At 35.2% G+C, this 16,973-nt stretch overlaps 1 protein-coding gene across 2 annotated transcripts; it reads right to left on the bottom strand.

The window, feature by feature from the left end:
- Nucleotides 1-201: 201 nt before the first annotated feature.
- On the bottom strand, nucleotides 202-16,928 carry LOC137406029 (uncharacterized). 2 transcript variants are annotated; one of them, XM_068092542.1, is made up of 13 exons: nucleotides 16,771-16,928; nucleotides 16,518-16,650; nucleotides 14,790-14,904; nucleotides 14,358-14,425; nucleotides 11,396-11,446; nucleotides 9,968-10,095; nucleotides 9,184-9,339; nucleotides 8,820-8,938; nucleotides 8,356-8,473; nucleotides 6,604-6,662; nucleotides 4,740-4,977; nucleotides 1,422-1,493; nucleotides 202-748 (listed from the first exon to the last, which is right to left on the bottom strand). In XM_068092542.1, exons 1-13 carry the CDS (start codon nucleotides 16,842-16,844, stop codon nucleotides 616-618), a joined length of 1,464 nt encoding a protein of 487 aa, XP_067948643.1. In that variant the 5' UTR covers nucleotides 16,845-16,928; the 3' UTR covers nucleotides 202-615. The 2 variants fall into 2 exon arrangements, with proteins under 2 accessions (XP_067948643.1, XP_067948644.1); XM_068092543.1 differs by having other exon boundaries at nucleotides 9,968-10,092.
- Between the last annotated feature and the right edge of the window lie 45 nt (nucleotides 16,929-16,973).

Raw genomic sequence — 16,973 nt, 5'->3', positions numbered from 1 at the left:
ACAAAAGCTGTTGACTTAGTCCAGAATAGTATATAAATTATATGTTGAGATAAATATATGTTTATAATTTAGGCAAAAAAAATTTCATGAAAACTATTTGTCTTGTGAAGACCCTACCATAACGAAATATGAGACTGTAAGAACAGCGCGGAAAAAAATTCACAGAAATTCCCGAATGTTTGCAAACAAACAATGCAACCATCAGCTTGTGAAGTTTTGGTTATATTTTATCAAAGTTTCCCCAACAATGAGCAACAACATCCAAACTAACATAATGTATATAATATAATGTCTAACTAACATAATGTATAGTAGGAAAATAAATGAATAAATATGTGACAACAGCGAGCTTATCACAGCGAAAATATCTAAAACTTAATTTATCTTGACAACAGAGTCCAATAAAAAAGGATGAAATGCACAAAGGGCTGACGTTGACCCAAAATATTTGTAATTGTACTTGAATACAGAGACCAAAGAAATAACCTTATTTATAGATTACATCATTTATAAATTGTATAAAATAGCATATACCCGAGATTACCTCTGACACTAGCTGAGCAACAAGATGATAAATTGTTAGACAGCACTTGGCACTGCTCTTGGTGCTACAGCTTACCGGGTGCTGATCGCAGGGCCCCTAACCAGAGAGTGGTTGGGACCAGTTGAACCCTGACTACCCATTACTTTACAACTTGGTCCATGAACGATACTAACATTGGGCCCTTTGGTGTCATGGTATTGGGTCCTACAACACATTCATTGCGTAGGGAACATGCCAAGACTAAATCAATAGATATACCACATGTATACAATCAATTCATAGATATATCACATGTAAACAATGAATTCATAGATATATCACACGTAGACAATCAATCAATAGATATACCACATGCATATAATCAATTCATAAATATATCACACGTAGACAATAAATTCATAGATATCCCATGTAGACAATAAATTCATAGATATATCACACGTAGACAATAAATTCATAGATATCACATGTAGACACTAAATTCATAGATATATCACATGTTAACAATAAATTCATAGATATACCACAGGTAAACAATAAATTCATAGATAAAACACATGTATACAATAAATTCATAGATATAACACACGTAAACAATAAATTCATATATGTATCACATGTCGACAATAAATTCATAGATATATCACATGTAAACAATAATTTCATAGATATACCACAGTTAAACAATAAATTCATAGATATATCACATGTATACAATCAATTCATAGATTTATCCCACGCAGACAACCAATTTATAGATTTATTACATGTTTAGCCGGTCAATCAATAAATGTAACACATGTAGACAGTCAATCAATATACATATTATATGATAACATTCATTAGAGAGAGAACAGGCAACTAGATGTATACTCACAAGAGTAGGTTATCCTGTGCGCCTTTGGGGAGGTTGGGGTTGGCTCCATGAGCTAGCTTAGATTTATAGCTTCTGCAATACAGAAATAATTGAGTACCCACTGACACCCTAAAACAGGTAACCAGCTGGTATATAAAAACAGTCTGACAAAATTTGCCATTGTAGATATTTTCATAAAAGCAAATACATGTCATAGCTAAATTAAGTCGGTTTTGCTACAATTACAATAAAAGATCATTCGGTAATGATACAATTAAAACAAACTGAGAAAACAAAATTAAGTTCCTAAACATGTTGAATTAATAATAGCAATTTTTGCATAGAAGTGTGTGGGTATGAAAAGGTTACTGTTTCATCCATCAAAACTTTGAATACGACGATACTAAAGAATATGACAGAATATGGTAGTATTTTGTAGTTGAAATTTTATTAGAACAATGTCTGCCAAAAATGGTTGAATCAAATATTAATATTAAAGATTGGAAACTAACCAATAATAATAACAGTGATACGAAAATGAATAATGTTTGGACTTCAAACACGATACTCAAATTATGTTTAAAAGAACGCAAGTTGAAATAATAACGACGATGAAACAAACTTTAAAAACTTATATTATAAACTTTAAAACTTATTAGAAGTTTATAAATGTGTTAAGAGAATGTAGATTTACATATGTATATATCTATTTCTCAAAGTATGTAAATGTATGTAAATATAAGAGAGTGAGGAATAACTGATACTTGTAATCCTACACGATAAATCTTAAAAATGTTTGTTGTGAAATTAATTAAGAATTACTAATTGGTTTAGAATTCTATTATCGAGAGAATTTATTGTTGATATCATTTTGCCGAAAACAAATTAGCCCTAATATGGCGAGAACAAAAAAGCATCGCGTGTCATAGAGCTAAAAGAGTTCATAGAGTTGTAATTATTACGTCATTTTGGTGTAAAAACGGAAAACGATGTACACGTTATGTATAAAGAGTGAGTAATGGTATGAGCTTCCGTGGTCTTGTGGTTTAAGCGTTGATTTATCAGACTGCAATCGCGATAGTCGTGAGTTCAAGTCTAGCCCAACAAGAAATTTTTAATCTAAAATTTTAATAGCTATAGCTGGACATACAGATAACATACTTTGAGAAATATATACATGTATGTAAGATAAAGACATACACTCTTAGATGAATTACTAGTGTCCTTATCCAATAAATTTGACTAACTTAAAGGTTGACTTGCAACAAAATTCACATTTCAGTTATTTGGTATCAAAAGATTCACCATGTCTTACTCTGCTGTGTTGTAGGTGCCAAATATGTGGAAATGTGATTACAAGCTCTTATCCAATAAATTGTGTCTTTGTCCAATAAATTTCAGTAACTTAAGCTAGTCTAAATCTTTATTGTAATAAAAGCTGTGTCCTTCTCTTTGAAGACAGGGATAAAAAAATGATTGCGTCATTACTTTCACGCAATCTCGATCTTCAAACCTGAAGCATGAAGCGTGCTATTTTAACCAATCAGCATTGAAGATTAACAGGTGCATAAGTATGCGCACAATTAAAAAATAGAATAGCTACATAGCGTCATTTTAGCTACATAGCTACATAGCTACAGTTTAATTGTTATAACTGGACACAGGGCATAACAAAAAGACAAACACTGAGATTTATATATAGAGATAAGTGAGACTTCACAGGGCTATTAAAACTTTTATTGTGTAAGGGTGCTTATCGGCATCTTTATTATTTCGTGCACACCGACTGCCAAATTTGACTTTAAGTATAATTTTTGTTGAATTCGTATGGCAAAATAGGCTTCGAATGGCGAAAACAGAACACCCATCTTGTTCCACTTCGTAAGGCGAAAAAATTGTATAACAGAGACATTGTAACTGTAATCGCAAATAAGCCTTATAGAAATATGCTGCCGGTCTGCCATACTGTATACATGTACTTACTATTTTTTTCACATTTACATCTAATCCCTTTTATAGTTGTTTTATTTATTTGTTATATTTATTTGACCTGCACAAAACAGTTTCCTCATGATATGAAGTTTGAAAGTTACAGTTGTTTCAAAAAGTTTGAAAACCTTTACAGTTGTTTTTATTTTCTCCCTTAATTTATTTCAACTACACAAAACACTCATCTCATGATATGTAGTTTAAAAGTTAGAATGGCGAATATTGTTATATGTTAAATACAAATCAATTTTCTTTCGAGACGTTTTTATAACCCTGGCAATGCCGGTTAGCTCAGCTAGTATATCTTATATATATATCTATATATATATATATATATATCTATATAAATTATCAATCAATCTATATATATATTTCTCAAAGTCCGTGTGTCGTCTGTTGGAAATCCGGCTATAGCTATTATTAGAACAGCTGAGCTGGACAACAATACAGACTCAAAGTCATGGCTTACCTTCATTGGAAGCCTAACCTTATTAACTAGCTTAGTGGAATTTTTCATTGGCAATATGCCAGGCTACTAGCTTGAAAGGTACAGTTGTTTGACAAAGTTTTAAAACCTTCACAGTTGTTTTTATTTTTCTCTTAATTTATTTCAACTACACTATACACTTCTCTCATGATATGTAGTTTGAAAGTAAAAATGGGAAACGTTATTATATGTTAAATACAAATCAATTTTCTGTCCAAAAACTCTTCTATTACACGGGCAACGCCGGGTGGCACAGCTAGTGTATATATAAATGTGAATGTATGTATAGCTATTGATATAGCTATACACAGCCTCCAGCTATAGCTATTATTACAATAGCTGTAGCTGGACAATGCTGACGCAATGTCATGGCGTACTGTCATTTGAAGCCTAGCGCTTATTTACTAGCCTACTAGAATTTTCCATTGGCAATGTGCCAAGCTAACAGCAAGTGGCGGCAACTTTCATTACTTCTTATTGTTTATAAGTTGATCTTTAATACTATTTTTCATTGGCAATGTACCAGGCTGATAGCAAGTGGTAGGCAACTCTCATCACTTCTCATCGTTTATAAGCTGATTTTTAATACCCGGGCAATGCCGGGAGGCATAGCTAGTATAGATATATATATATATATATATATATACATATTTATATGAATATACACATATATACTATCTATATATATATTTCTCAAAGTATGTCTTCTGTCATATCTGTATAGCTATCATATGATATTATCATACCATATCGTATGATGCCATATGGTATCACATGATATTATTATTTGGTATCAAATGATAGCACTGCTCAATATAGAGTCTGGCTCAGAGATCTCACTTTCTATAAATAATTTTACATACGAGGGAAGTGCTCGTGCGGATGATGGTTTGTTGCCTGCTTTCCGCGCTTGAGGGGTCCTTGAAGTTGAAACAGGTGTTTGTTGCTTTGATGGAGTCTTCTGGGCGCTTGATGTTGGCTGCTGCTTGGCAGCCGATTGTTTGGCAGCTGGTTGTTCAGCTGTTGATTGTTTGGTAGCTTGTTTATTAGCTTGAGACACTGCTGATGACACATTGTTCATATCTGGTGTTGCAGAGGTTCCTGTTACGGACCAAATACAAATTTGAGACAGCATGTCAAGAGAAATGACTTTAATGTGGTGGATGAAAAATTTCGTCTTAAAATATTCTATCCGAAAATACAGATATTTTTCAATGATTTGAGTTGGTGTTGTTTGAGGTGCTCTGACTGCCAGGGTGTTTCCAGATTAAAATCAACAAAACTTTATTGCAGTCAAAACGCTCAAAAGAAAACATCTTCCAGGATTTTTCCAAAGATTATGTCAATTGTTGCGCTCCTCATTAGAAGTTGCAGTGTCTCCAAAAGATTTATATCTTTTGCGCCTCTATTGACATATATTTTACTTTGTATTCTCCATAAGATCTATATCTTACGCGCCTCTATTGACATATTATATTTTACTTTGTATTCTCTATAAGATTTATATTTTACGCGCCTCTATTGACATATATTTTACTTTGTATTCTCCATAAGATTTATATCTTACACGCCTCTATTGATATATATTTTACTTTGTATTCTCCATAAGATTTATATCTTACGCGCCTCTATTGACATATATTTTACTTTGTATTTTCCATAAAATTTATATCTTACGCGCCTCTATTGACATATATTTTACTTTGTATTCTCCATAAGATTTATATGTTACGCGCCTATATTGACATATATTTTACTTTGTATTCTCTATAAGATTTATATCTTACACGCCTCTATTGATATATATTTTACTTTGTATTCTCCATAAGATTTATATCTTACGCGCCTCTATTGACATATATTTTACTTTGTATTTTCCATAAAATTTATATCTTACGCGCCTCTATTGACATATATTTTACTTTGTATTCTCCATAAGATTTATATGTTACGCGCCTATATTGACATATATTTTACTTTGTATTCTCTATAAGATTTATATTTTACGCGCCTCTATTGACATATATTTTACTTTGTATTCTCCATAAGATTTATATCTTACGCGCCTCTATTGACATATATTTTTCTTTGTATTTTCCATAAGATTTATATCTTACGCGCCTCTATTGACATATATTTTACTTTGTATTCGCATATGATTGCTGAAGCGAAACGTAAGTAAAATATAGCTTCAAGTGCATTGCTATACGAGGTCTGAAATTATTTAAAGATATGTTAGTAGCGGGAATTATCCAATGGTTTATCTCTAAACGCTGTGTAAACATATTATATTATTTATACCACTGTGTATATTTATCACTTATAAACAGGAAGTGTGACAAATATCATTTTTGGAAATGCCCGTATTTTCTGTTGTTCATTTTAACTGCAATGAAGTTTTGCCAATTTTAATCTTGAAACATCCTGGCAGTCAGATCACCTAAAAAAACAAACAAAATCTCAAATAATAGAAAAATATCTATACTTTCAAGAAAAAATTACTAGAATTTGATGTAACCTTGTCTTTAATTAATAAACTCTCATGTTTGGTGTGAAAAGAGCAGTTCATAGTTCAGCCAATTGACTACTCTGATGCAGCGTGTATTGCACTGGAGCATCTTAGCCTAAACTCATGTAAAACATAAAACTCTTCTCTCATAAATAAGTAAAACGAAAAAGGTAATCGATAGAGGTGCAATTATAAGTTCCCTAACAATGAGGACTTACCCGCCATAGGCTGAGAACTTGTTTCCTGCTGCGATGTTTCGGCCTTAGGCGTTTCGACTCTAAACACAAATGGTCAAAGTAAAACTGTCCATACAACTAGGATTAACATACAACTAAAACTACACAGCATAAGCAAGTAACAAGCTATCTGTAGTCATTCTCAGTCGCATGACTCATTGATCAATTAGTTCTCAGTGATGTGAGTACAAATACTCTCTACTACAACATTTGAATATATTACTGGGTAGATGATCTACTGTCAGATAAGAAAACTGTCGAAAGGTATTAGAGGCGATTGCGCGTGCAGGGCTTAGCCAACCCCTCCAAATATGACTAAAATACCCTACCGGCACACTGCAGGGCTTAGCCAACCCCTCCAAATATGACTAAAATACCCTACCGGCATACTGCAGGGCTTAGCCAACCCCTCCAAATATGACTAAAATACCCTACCGGCATACTGCAGGGCTTAGCCAACCCCTCCAAATATGACTAAAATACCCTACCGGCATACTGCAGGGCTTAGCCAACCCCTCCAAATATGACTAAAATACCCTACCGGCACACTGCAGGGCTTAGCCAACCCCTCCAAATATGACTAAAATACCCTACAGGCATACTGCAGGGCTTAGCCAACCCCTCCAAATATGACTAAATTACCCTACCGGCACACTGCAGGGCTTAGCCAACCCCTCCAAATATGACTAAAATACCCTACCGGCACACTGCAGGGCTTAGCCAACCCCTCCAAATATGACTAAAATACCCTACCGGCATAATGCAGGGCTTAGCCAACCCCTCCAAATATGACTAAAATACTCTACCGGCACACTGCAGGGCTTAGCCAACCCCTCCAAATATGACTAAAATACCCTACCGGCACACTACAGGGCTTAGCCAACCCCTCCAAATATGACTAAAATACCCTACCGGCACACTGCAGGGCTTAGCCAACCCCTCCAAATATGACTAAAATACCCTACCGGCACACCGCAGGGCTTAGCCAACCCCTCCAAATATGACTAAAATACCCTACCGGCACACTGCAGGGCTTAGCCAACCCCTCCAAATATGACTAAAATACCCTACCGGCACACTGCAGGGCTTAGCCAACCCCTCCAAATATGACTAAAATACCCTACCGGCACACTGCAGGGCTTAGCCAACCCCTCCAAATATGACTAAAATGCCCTACCGGCACACTGCAGGGCTTAGCCAACCCCTCCAAATATGACTAAAATACCCTACCGGCATACTTCCTTGATGTACTAGAGACAATTTTTCTCAGATACCGGCACCTTACAATATAAAGAATCCAAAACCATCCAAAACCATCCAAACATCCTACAGGTTGCAAACAGCATCTATAAAGGAGTGCTCCAATGACTCAGCCTCTTCCAAATGGAAAAACTCAAAGACGAATGGAACTGAACTGAAGATCATGGACAACTATTTGTTACAAGCTATAACTTTCATTGGCTATTTTTAACCTTTTTTCCCATATTATTACTGTTTTAGAATTTTTTTGTTGTGTATTTAAAGTGTTGGACTTGTAGAAATAAAGAACTATCCTTTATTGGTAAATATTGGTGTTGCTTACACCTTAGTACTGTCACTAGTGTCTGAACCAATACTAAAAATTAATCCACACAACATAAACAAATATGCGCACCAAATAACCATAGTCATAGGTGTTGTGATATAACGCATGAATAAAGTTATCTATTATAATACTTTGCTCTAATGACCTACTTTATCATGGAGTCAAGGAGAGTTTTTGCTGTCTGCTCTTTGTAGCCAGATGACTCGAGTGCAAGTTCTATAAGATCATTGCTGACGTTAGGGTAATCCCTACGAATGTTTCTCTCAACTAAAAAACAAAAATGTAACCCATTCTCTACAGACATCAGGTTCTCACACTAGGCTACCACACTATTATTTATGAAAACAACTTTCCACTGCGCAAAAGTGACTTTAAATTTTTCAAGAGTTTCTCGTGCTTTATAAAATTAAAGAAATTTTGAAACATCTTCTGTAATGCATATGCGTGAGACTGCACCTTGTCAGAGCTTCCAATAGCGCCATTGCTAAGACCAGAGTTAATTGTCTGATCTCTAACTAAAGTATTCTACAGAAACGAGCGATTCCTTGTTGTTCAGTCACACAGCAACAGCCACATTGATAAACCATTGGATTGAAAGAGAAGTAATCCTTACCCGCTTCCTTCCTGGCCTTTACATTTCTCTCTTCACGTTCCTTCTGCTGCTTTTGCTCTTGTGTAAGGAACCCAAGCTCTTTCAGTTTTGCTACTGTTTTGGATTTAGCAGCATCACACCTGACACACAACACACACAACACCTAGGTTTTAGAAAACTCTATAACAATTTCAAAGGCTATGTGTAAAAAGAATACCATTGCTATCATTACTAAAGAAAGTGTGTAAATTTACAGTTTCTATGTAAATCTATATAAATATAAATCCTGCATTTAACATCTCTAAATAAAAGTTGTAAGAAAACATAGGAGCAAATTCATTGCCAGCCACAAACTCAGGCAACCTTCTAATAGACTGACACGAACCTCATGATGGTAGCTCTCAGGAGATCCGCACTGCAACCTGCGTACTTCGGATTTAGCTCCTTGAACAGCTTGTCAGCATTGACTTCCAGTGGAGATATTTTTTTATAGCCTCTTTTTTCAAGGTTAGCGCATGCCAGTGATTTCTTGTTGTGGTTGCTGCAACAGAATGAAGAACTCGCCACATATTCGCAAACCAGAAGACAGACAAAGAATTTTCATAGACATATACATGTGAGATCGATAGAAGCAACATATAATCATGACAGGAATGATCAGTATTTACTTGTCAAAAGTGATTTTCCCTCAAGTCTTTAACAAGTTTTCAAGCCTTGTTCACGGAGTCTGTTTAAATCAGGTCTCATGATACAGAACGTTTTTTGTACAACTTTCATTCCGATGTGTAATAGAAACACCAGTTTCTATTACAGAGTAAATTCAAATTTTATAGTGAGTTCCCACTGTATCAAGTTACCAGAAAACAATGGTATAATTACTAGCTTTTTACCACTCTCATAACATGGTTTCTATAGCATCTTCAGGCACATCAAAATTGCATTTATAAATACACAGTTCAACATCTAAGGATACATGAGAGGACAACTACTGCACTCATTGTGGTAACATGTTTCAAGCCAAATACTTTGAAGTTCCTAACCATGAACCTACACATGTCAAGGCTGTTTAAAGCTAGATCAGCCCTCCATTGGCACACATCACTTGGCACATTAATAAAGCAAAAATATCAGACTCTAAGGTGAGATATAAAACCAAGCGAAAAACCCACCTCACCAGGGCACTCCTTATATGGCTCTCCATCGCTTGTGGATATGAGGCTTTTAGCTTCTTCACCAGCTCCTCATCAGCGCGAACAAACAGACTCTCGTGTTCATCATTGAAGCTTGTCTCCTGCTGCTACCAACATATTGTAAAACCTCTATTTGAAAGCCATGGCACTCTATTATTCAACCCTTGCCCTACAGTGGCATTTTATTAGAAGCGATGCTGTAATTTTCCACTAGCTTGTCAGAATTTTGGAAAGATAAATTTGACTCTTTTACAGGCGAAGCAACGCTAATGTCGCCGCCTATATCATTATATATATATATATATATACATATATATATATATACATATATGCACTCTCATTCGGGCAGATCAACATTTCGAGCAGATTTTTGCTAAACCATTTTTCATATAAGTCGAAGTAATAGACCGAATCAAACAAGAAGCTCATGCGACTACAACATGTTATTTCGATGGTGTCACTTTCAAAGTTTTAAAGAAACAGCCGTAAAGCTTTCGAGTTAGAAAACAGACATAACGCTTTTAAATTTTTAACACTTGAAAGTTAAAATACGCCGTAATAATGTCTGTTATTATGGCGTATGGTGTTCCTGAAAAGTTTTCTCATCATTCATCAAACCGCTTTAAAGTCGTCAGGTAAGATTGTAAACCACATTATGGACCAATCAGAAAGCAATAGATAGGATTTAGACCTTAGTGGCTTCGAATCAGTGTAGTTTTGACGATTGTAATGATTGATCTTCTCAGGTACGCCGTCACTAAAATCATGGCAACTACAGCAACAACGAAATAACTAATTGTTATTGATGTAACAGAGTCATTGTAACCGAGTAGAGAGGACGCCTCTCTACTGATCACTTTCTATCATGGGATCGTAGAGATCAATGAATATTAAAGCGGTAGTGAAAAAAAGGCGTTCAAGTAAAGGGCAGCCCTGATTTTTCAACTCTTTTTCTATAGTGGCATTCTATCAGAGGTGGCACACAAATAGAGTTGGTGTTCTGATAGAGGTTGTACGGTATATTCAAATATCAAGAGCCCACAACTCCAAGCAGGAAACAAATGACTGCTATAAAACTTTGTATGCTCCACACACAAGTCATAAAACCTCTTATGGCAGGTATAGTAATGTCCAATGGTAAAGCATAACATACATAGAATAGCATCATTTGAAAAGACAGACATAATACGACTCCATAGAATATTCCCATTAGAGTTTCAGTGACACACATGTTAACGCTAGCAATTGAACTAGGAGACAAGGTCTAGCAGGAGTAAGATTTAGACTCGTATCAAGAGTTAATGGTAATGCTGATGTAGAAAAAAAGTTTTCATACAGGACATCAAACTGATGACAGTACTGAGAAAGTCCCTAGCAACATTTAAAATATACTGAAAGAAAACTGACCTGACTGTACTGTGCCTTGCAGCTTTGACAGATGTCACCTTGCTTTGACACCTAAAACAAAAACCTACAATTAGCAGTGCTATAACATGGTTCCTGGAGACCTGTGCTACCTCTAACGTAAGATAACCTGTCAACTGTTTAGTAAGTATATATGCAAATATGATATTAACTATCATCTTATCACACATTATAGTATTGTACTCAATTTAGACTGCTCAAAAGTTCTACAGTAACAAAAAATTTGGAAAAGACAAGAATATCTTGGCAACTTAAGCTGTGCACATGGAGGTCTTAGACAGTACTGCACTACAATCATCTACAATGAGCACTAATGCACCACAATTACTTGCAATGAGCACTACTGCACTACAATTACTTGCAATGAGCACTACTGCACTACAATTACTTGCAATGAGCAATACTACACTACACTTATTTGCAGTGAGCAATACTACACTACACTTACTTGCAATGAGCACTACAGCACTACAATTATTTGCAATGAACAATACTGCATTACAATCACTTGCTATTAGCAATCCTGCACTACAATAAGTTGCAATGAGCAATACTGCACTACAATCGCTCGTAGTGAGCAATACTGCACTAAAATCGGTTGCGATGAGTATTACTTTATTGCATGTAGTTGCAATATGCAATACTGCACTTGAATCATTTGCAATGAGGAGACAGTAAGTACCACATGGTTAGACGAAACAAAGCAATTGACTTGTACATACAATGTAATTATACTTCCATCAATGTTTCACAGAAAATTAACTACCATGACATAATAGTGAATGAGTTGTTTGAATGAACTGCATGACCACATATACAGTAGATAATATGTAGTCACTTTTACATATAGTGAAACCTTAAAGAATAGAGAAAGTATGATATTATGATGCTTTATTATGTATCTTGAGGTGTTGACTGATGTTCTAAAAAAAGAATCAAGGAGATTGACCAACCAGAAGCTGAGATATAGCCAGCCAAACACAGTTCTAACAAAAGACATAAGTGTTTTGGTAATCCCATAGATATAGTAAACCCTACTATATATAGGTTTACTATATCTATGGGTAATCCTCATATTAGCATCAATATATGACGTATGAAATCGACTTGTGTGCCATTGATCAATTAAGCCAACTAATGCGCTCTCGTATAACAATCACGGCGTTTTAATTGACTTAATCCCTGGAAGTATAGAACAATCAAATTGGGCCTAATAATCATTGCTCTGAGAATTCCAAACCAGTCCCTCTGACGTGTAGATTAGTTTTAGCATGAAATAATTACACGCATCTATTATTTCGCAACATTTCGCTAGTTCAGCTGTTTTGTTGTTCTCCCACTTAGCTTCCCTATTCAGACTCATCTTTAGCGCTGTTCAATTTTTTCATCTATAGCTAATAAATGGAATCAATTAAATCAATCATCAATCTTGGTTATCATTTGGAATTTTCTACAAATTATATTAGTTACATCATTTATTCTATACACAGTTATATTATTATTTTGTATAATATGCATTATGATTATTATATTAATCATAAAAATAATTTTTTAATTTAATTATAAAAATAATCATAGATAAGATAATAGATAAATAGAAAAATCAAATCAAAAGTTATCGTTTTCTTTTCTTACAGCAAGAGCAGCACTGTCAAGTTATTCTTTTGAAAACTATGGCTGTAGTGAACTTACAGTCTGTTAATAGTGACGATAATCGTGAAAATCAACTGAATGCTACAGTAGGTACACAATAGAAAGATGATGAATGAACAAAAATTCACATTACCGTTTTTTATTCTAAACAAACTGCAAATCACGGATATCGTATAATATAGACTATATACGCGCCGTTCATTGAACAGAGGATCTTCGGAGCATATCCATGGAGATTGAGTTAAAATTTGAGGCACAATAGTCAAAATCTGCTCTTTTGTTTTGAAAAACCAAGGCAAGGGGTTGTGGGCAACTGCCTTTACCACACAATGTTTGCTTGGTTTTCCTGAGAAACCAGAGCTAGTCTGTAAATTCTTTACTATCGCTTGAAGTGTTTTACATCTCGTAGCCTAAAACAATCAGTATACGTAACGGCGGTAAGGGTGCGCAACTCCGGCACATGTCCAATAAGTTGATTTCATATGTCACAATTCTCGGGATTTTCGAAGGGTTTTTCCTCTGATTCGTTATTAGGTAGACCTGTGTTTGGTTGGCTATATCTCAGCTTCTGGTGGGCCAATCTCTTTGATTCTTTTTTTAGAATATCAGTCACCACATCATGATACATAATAAAGCATCATAATATCATACTTTCTCTATTCTTTAATTTAACATCAGCTTGACAAACTAGTAAAATTTGTCTTGATAAATGATGTGCAATTGATGCAGATATTTGTCTAGAGATACTAAATAACTTTCAACATAGGTCTGAAAGTTCTAAACTATTGTAGTTTGATAAACATGAGTAAGAGTTCAAATGGAAATTAACATAGGATGTGAGGTGATAATAAAATAGGTTAATTTAAGCCACTTTGATCTAAGTTATGTCAACTCGAACGCCAGACTTACGCATCACCAACTCTTCATCTACAGTGTCTCTGGAGGACAATGACCAAAAAAACTTCTTTATTCATGGATTATTTCTTCTTTAATTTAGTATTTACAGATACTTTAGGCTTTGCATTTAGCTTTAACACAGTATTATATAACGCATTTGTTTTAATGATATATGGCATTACATTGAACTATTTATTGTTAAGCTTTTGAACAGCAAAATGAATTAAAATATACAATAAATTCTTATTGAAGTAATCACTTCAACACTCGACACCTCTGACATACAAAGCAATTTTCATAATGAATTAACTTTGTATGTAGAGGGTTATCTGTAAATCACAGCAGACACTAAGAAATGGATTGATAAGAGAGATAACTACGAAAATAGACTCACTTTTTCTTTGTTACAGAGGTTACACTTGGCACCTGCTAACCTTTTCTTGCAGCTGTCACACATCTGACCTGCATGAAAGTTATTCATGAAAGAAATAGTTCATAGGTTCTTGTTATAATTTTGATTTAGCAATAAAATTGTTCATGAGATTTCAATAAAATCAAAAAGCTGCAACAAGAGGACCAATACTACGCTCAACCGTACATCTCCAGTCTTTTCCCAAATTTATATGCCATCTAGCATATGCTTACGACTATTAATTTTGTTATAAATCTAACTATGAATAATGTCTGATCAACCGGCAAATATGACCTCTAGAGATAACTCACCTTGAGAATACTGGCGCACCTGCAATATGTGGCACCTAGAACAAGACATCATATTCTTGTTTGGCATAGCATGCATGGGGTATGACCTCTAGAGATAACTCACCTTGAGGATACTGGGGTACCTGCACTATGTGGCACCGAGAACAAGGCACCATATTCCTGCTTGGCACAAACTGCATGGGATATGATCCAGATCCTGACCCATAACCCTGATAACCCTGCGAAACAATGACCCTAATCAAAACCTATTTCCACAATATAACAAACAGCTATGGTTAAAGGTTGACTTGCAACAAAATTCACATTACAGTTATTTGATATGAAAAGATTCACCATGTCTTACTCTTTTGTGTTGTAGGTGCATAACATGTGGGAATGTGATTACAGACTCTTAAAAGCTCAAAAACGAACAGTTAATCACAGCCACACGAGACCGCCGTAGTTTGGATTCTCTTTCCAAAACGGCTCAAATGTGACATAGCTGTGTTAGATGGTTTCTGTTTACACTTTCATGCAACCTTATTTGTCGAAATATTTCACAAATATACTTCACGCATTCAATAAAACCATGTTTATTGTTCTTACGCGACTGTTTTATCGTCATTTTAATGCTGTCACTTTTAGCAGTGATATCTTATAACTTACCATAAAAATTCGTTTAATTTTTTAGCCTTAGCTTGAAGGAGTACATATCATTGTCTGATAACCATGACAAGCCTGTTGGTCATTTGTGATAATCAAATAGTGCTGCAGAAATTATTTGCGAAGTATTGGGTCACATGATCAGATTACGACTTGCCGATTAAACCAAACCGAAACAAAACTGTAAAGTAGCGAGCATCTATACTTGATATGGGGTCTTCGGTAAAACCCGAAGTGTTTGTCATAAACTAGTGCTACGATAAGTTTTATACATACACGTATTGAGCTTTTTATTGCCCTTTCAATTCACGGGTGAACATCACGTGACAAGACGATAAATAAATTTCATGACTACGTCAGAGAAATAAAGAGATTCCAATCTACGACGGCTTTTCGTTTTTGAGCTTTTGAGAGCTTGTACTCACATTTCCACATATTTGGCACCTATAACACAGCGGAGTAAGACATGGTGAATTTTTTGATACCAAATAACTGTAATGTGAATTTTGTTGCAAGTCAACCTTTAAGATTTTGTATGCCGACGATGTCTTAGCCGCTATCACCGTAGTATAATCACACATAAAGATAGGTCCTGTGATGAGAGCACTAAAACATTGTCTTCAATATGGCAAGTTTGTAATTGTCAAACCTACCCATCTAATACACAGTTTCTTATTCCGATATGCAAACAATGGGGCAAGTTATGCTAGCTCAACAAAACAGGAAAAAATTTTTTTCAAGCGTGACCTGGAAGACATGCTTCAAAACCATATAAAACTACAACACTTGGAATGCATATGCACTTTGCTTTTTTTGACAATTATGGTTAGTGAATTGAAGCAGCAACAGGAGAAGTGTAAGTGAATGTCCTCGTACGAAAATAGTGAGTTAATAGGCCTAGATGAAAGTACCATCTATTCTGCCAACGAACAACCAAATGTAACCAGAGCAATATGAATGATATAACAAACAAAACTACCCTAAACATGGAGTATTCATATAATAAATATGCATTTCACAATGTATTTCACATTTCACATATGTCTCAGTTCATTACAAAACTGCAGTCGTCTAATCTTAGTTCGTGAAAGCGTATTATAATTTTCATAGCGTCTACCTTTAGTTCAGGTGAATTGATTACCAAATCATACAACCCTCACCATGTGATTTCTACAGCAAGAAAGCTTACCGATGGTTGAGCTGGTTGTCTGGGTTGAGCTGGTTGTCTTGGCTGCGCTACTGGTTGTGTTACTTGCATACGGCTTTGAGGTGAACGTGGATCTACCCACGTCGTTTTCTTTGTTGAATGATTAATAAAGAAACTACAAGTACATATAAATCATGCGAATCGAACTGTCTATGGAACTTGAGGACGATAATTTTAAGCAAATGACCAGGTTCATTTCGGCTTGCAAGTCAACAGGTAGGAGTATCTCACTCACTATTTGTTTTGTGTCGGATCCCATTTAGACTCCCATCCAGGTGGCAAAGGAGCAGTCCACCACTGTGCAGCCATTATCACGGTGACTAAATGAAAAGCAGGAATTGAAAATGATAATAAACTTTTGCGAGCGAGCGTACTACGGTTTATTTCTATGGAACTAGGTCACCGTAATATGCAACGGTCGTGAAGTCTGGGCGCTCT

This window comes from Watersipora subatra, chromosome 10 (assembly GCF_963576615.1).
Source record: "Watersipora subatra chromosome 10, tzWatSuba1.1, whole genome shotgun sequence".
Taxonomy (NCBI): Eukaryota; Metazoa; Bryozoa; class Gymnolaemata; order Cheilostomatida; family Watersiporidae; genus Watersipora; species Watersipora subatra.
The sequence above is the reverse complement of the archived record's forward strand: the minus strand, read 5'-3'. Positions and strand labels throughout refer to the sequence as shown.

Excerpts from the sequence above, each read along its gene's own strand:
- LOC137406029 (XM_068092542.1), bottom strand. The coding sequence starts at position 16,844 with ATGGCTGCACAGTGGTGGACTGCTCCTTTGCCACCTGGATGGGAGTCT. Across the intron at positions 16,651-16,770 it reads GATCCGACACAAAACAAATA|TTTCTTTATTAATCATTCAA; the intron begins GTGAGTGAGATA and ends ATGTACTTGTAG. Across the intron at positions 10,096-11,395 it reads GCAAGGCACAGTACAGTCAG|CAGCAGGAGACAAGCTTCAA; the intron begins GTCAGTTTTCTT and ends ATATGTTGGTAG.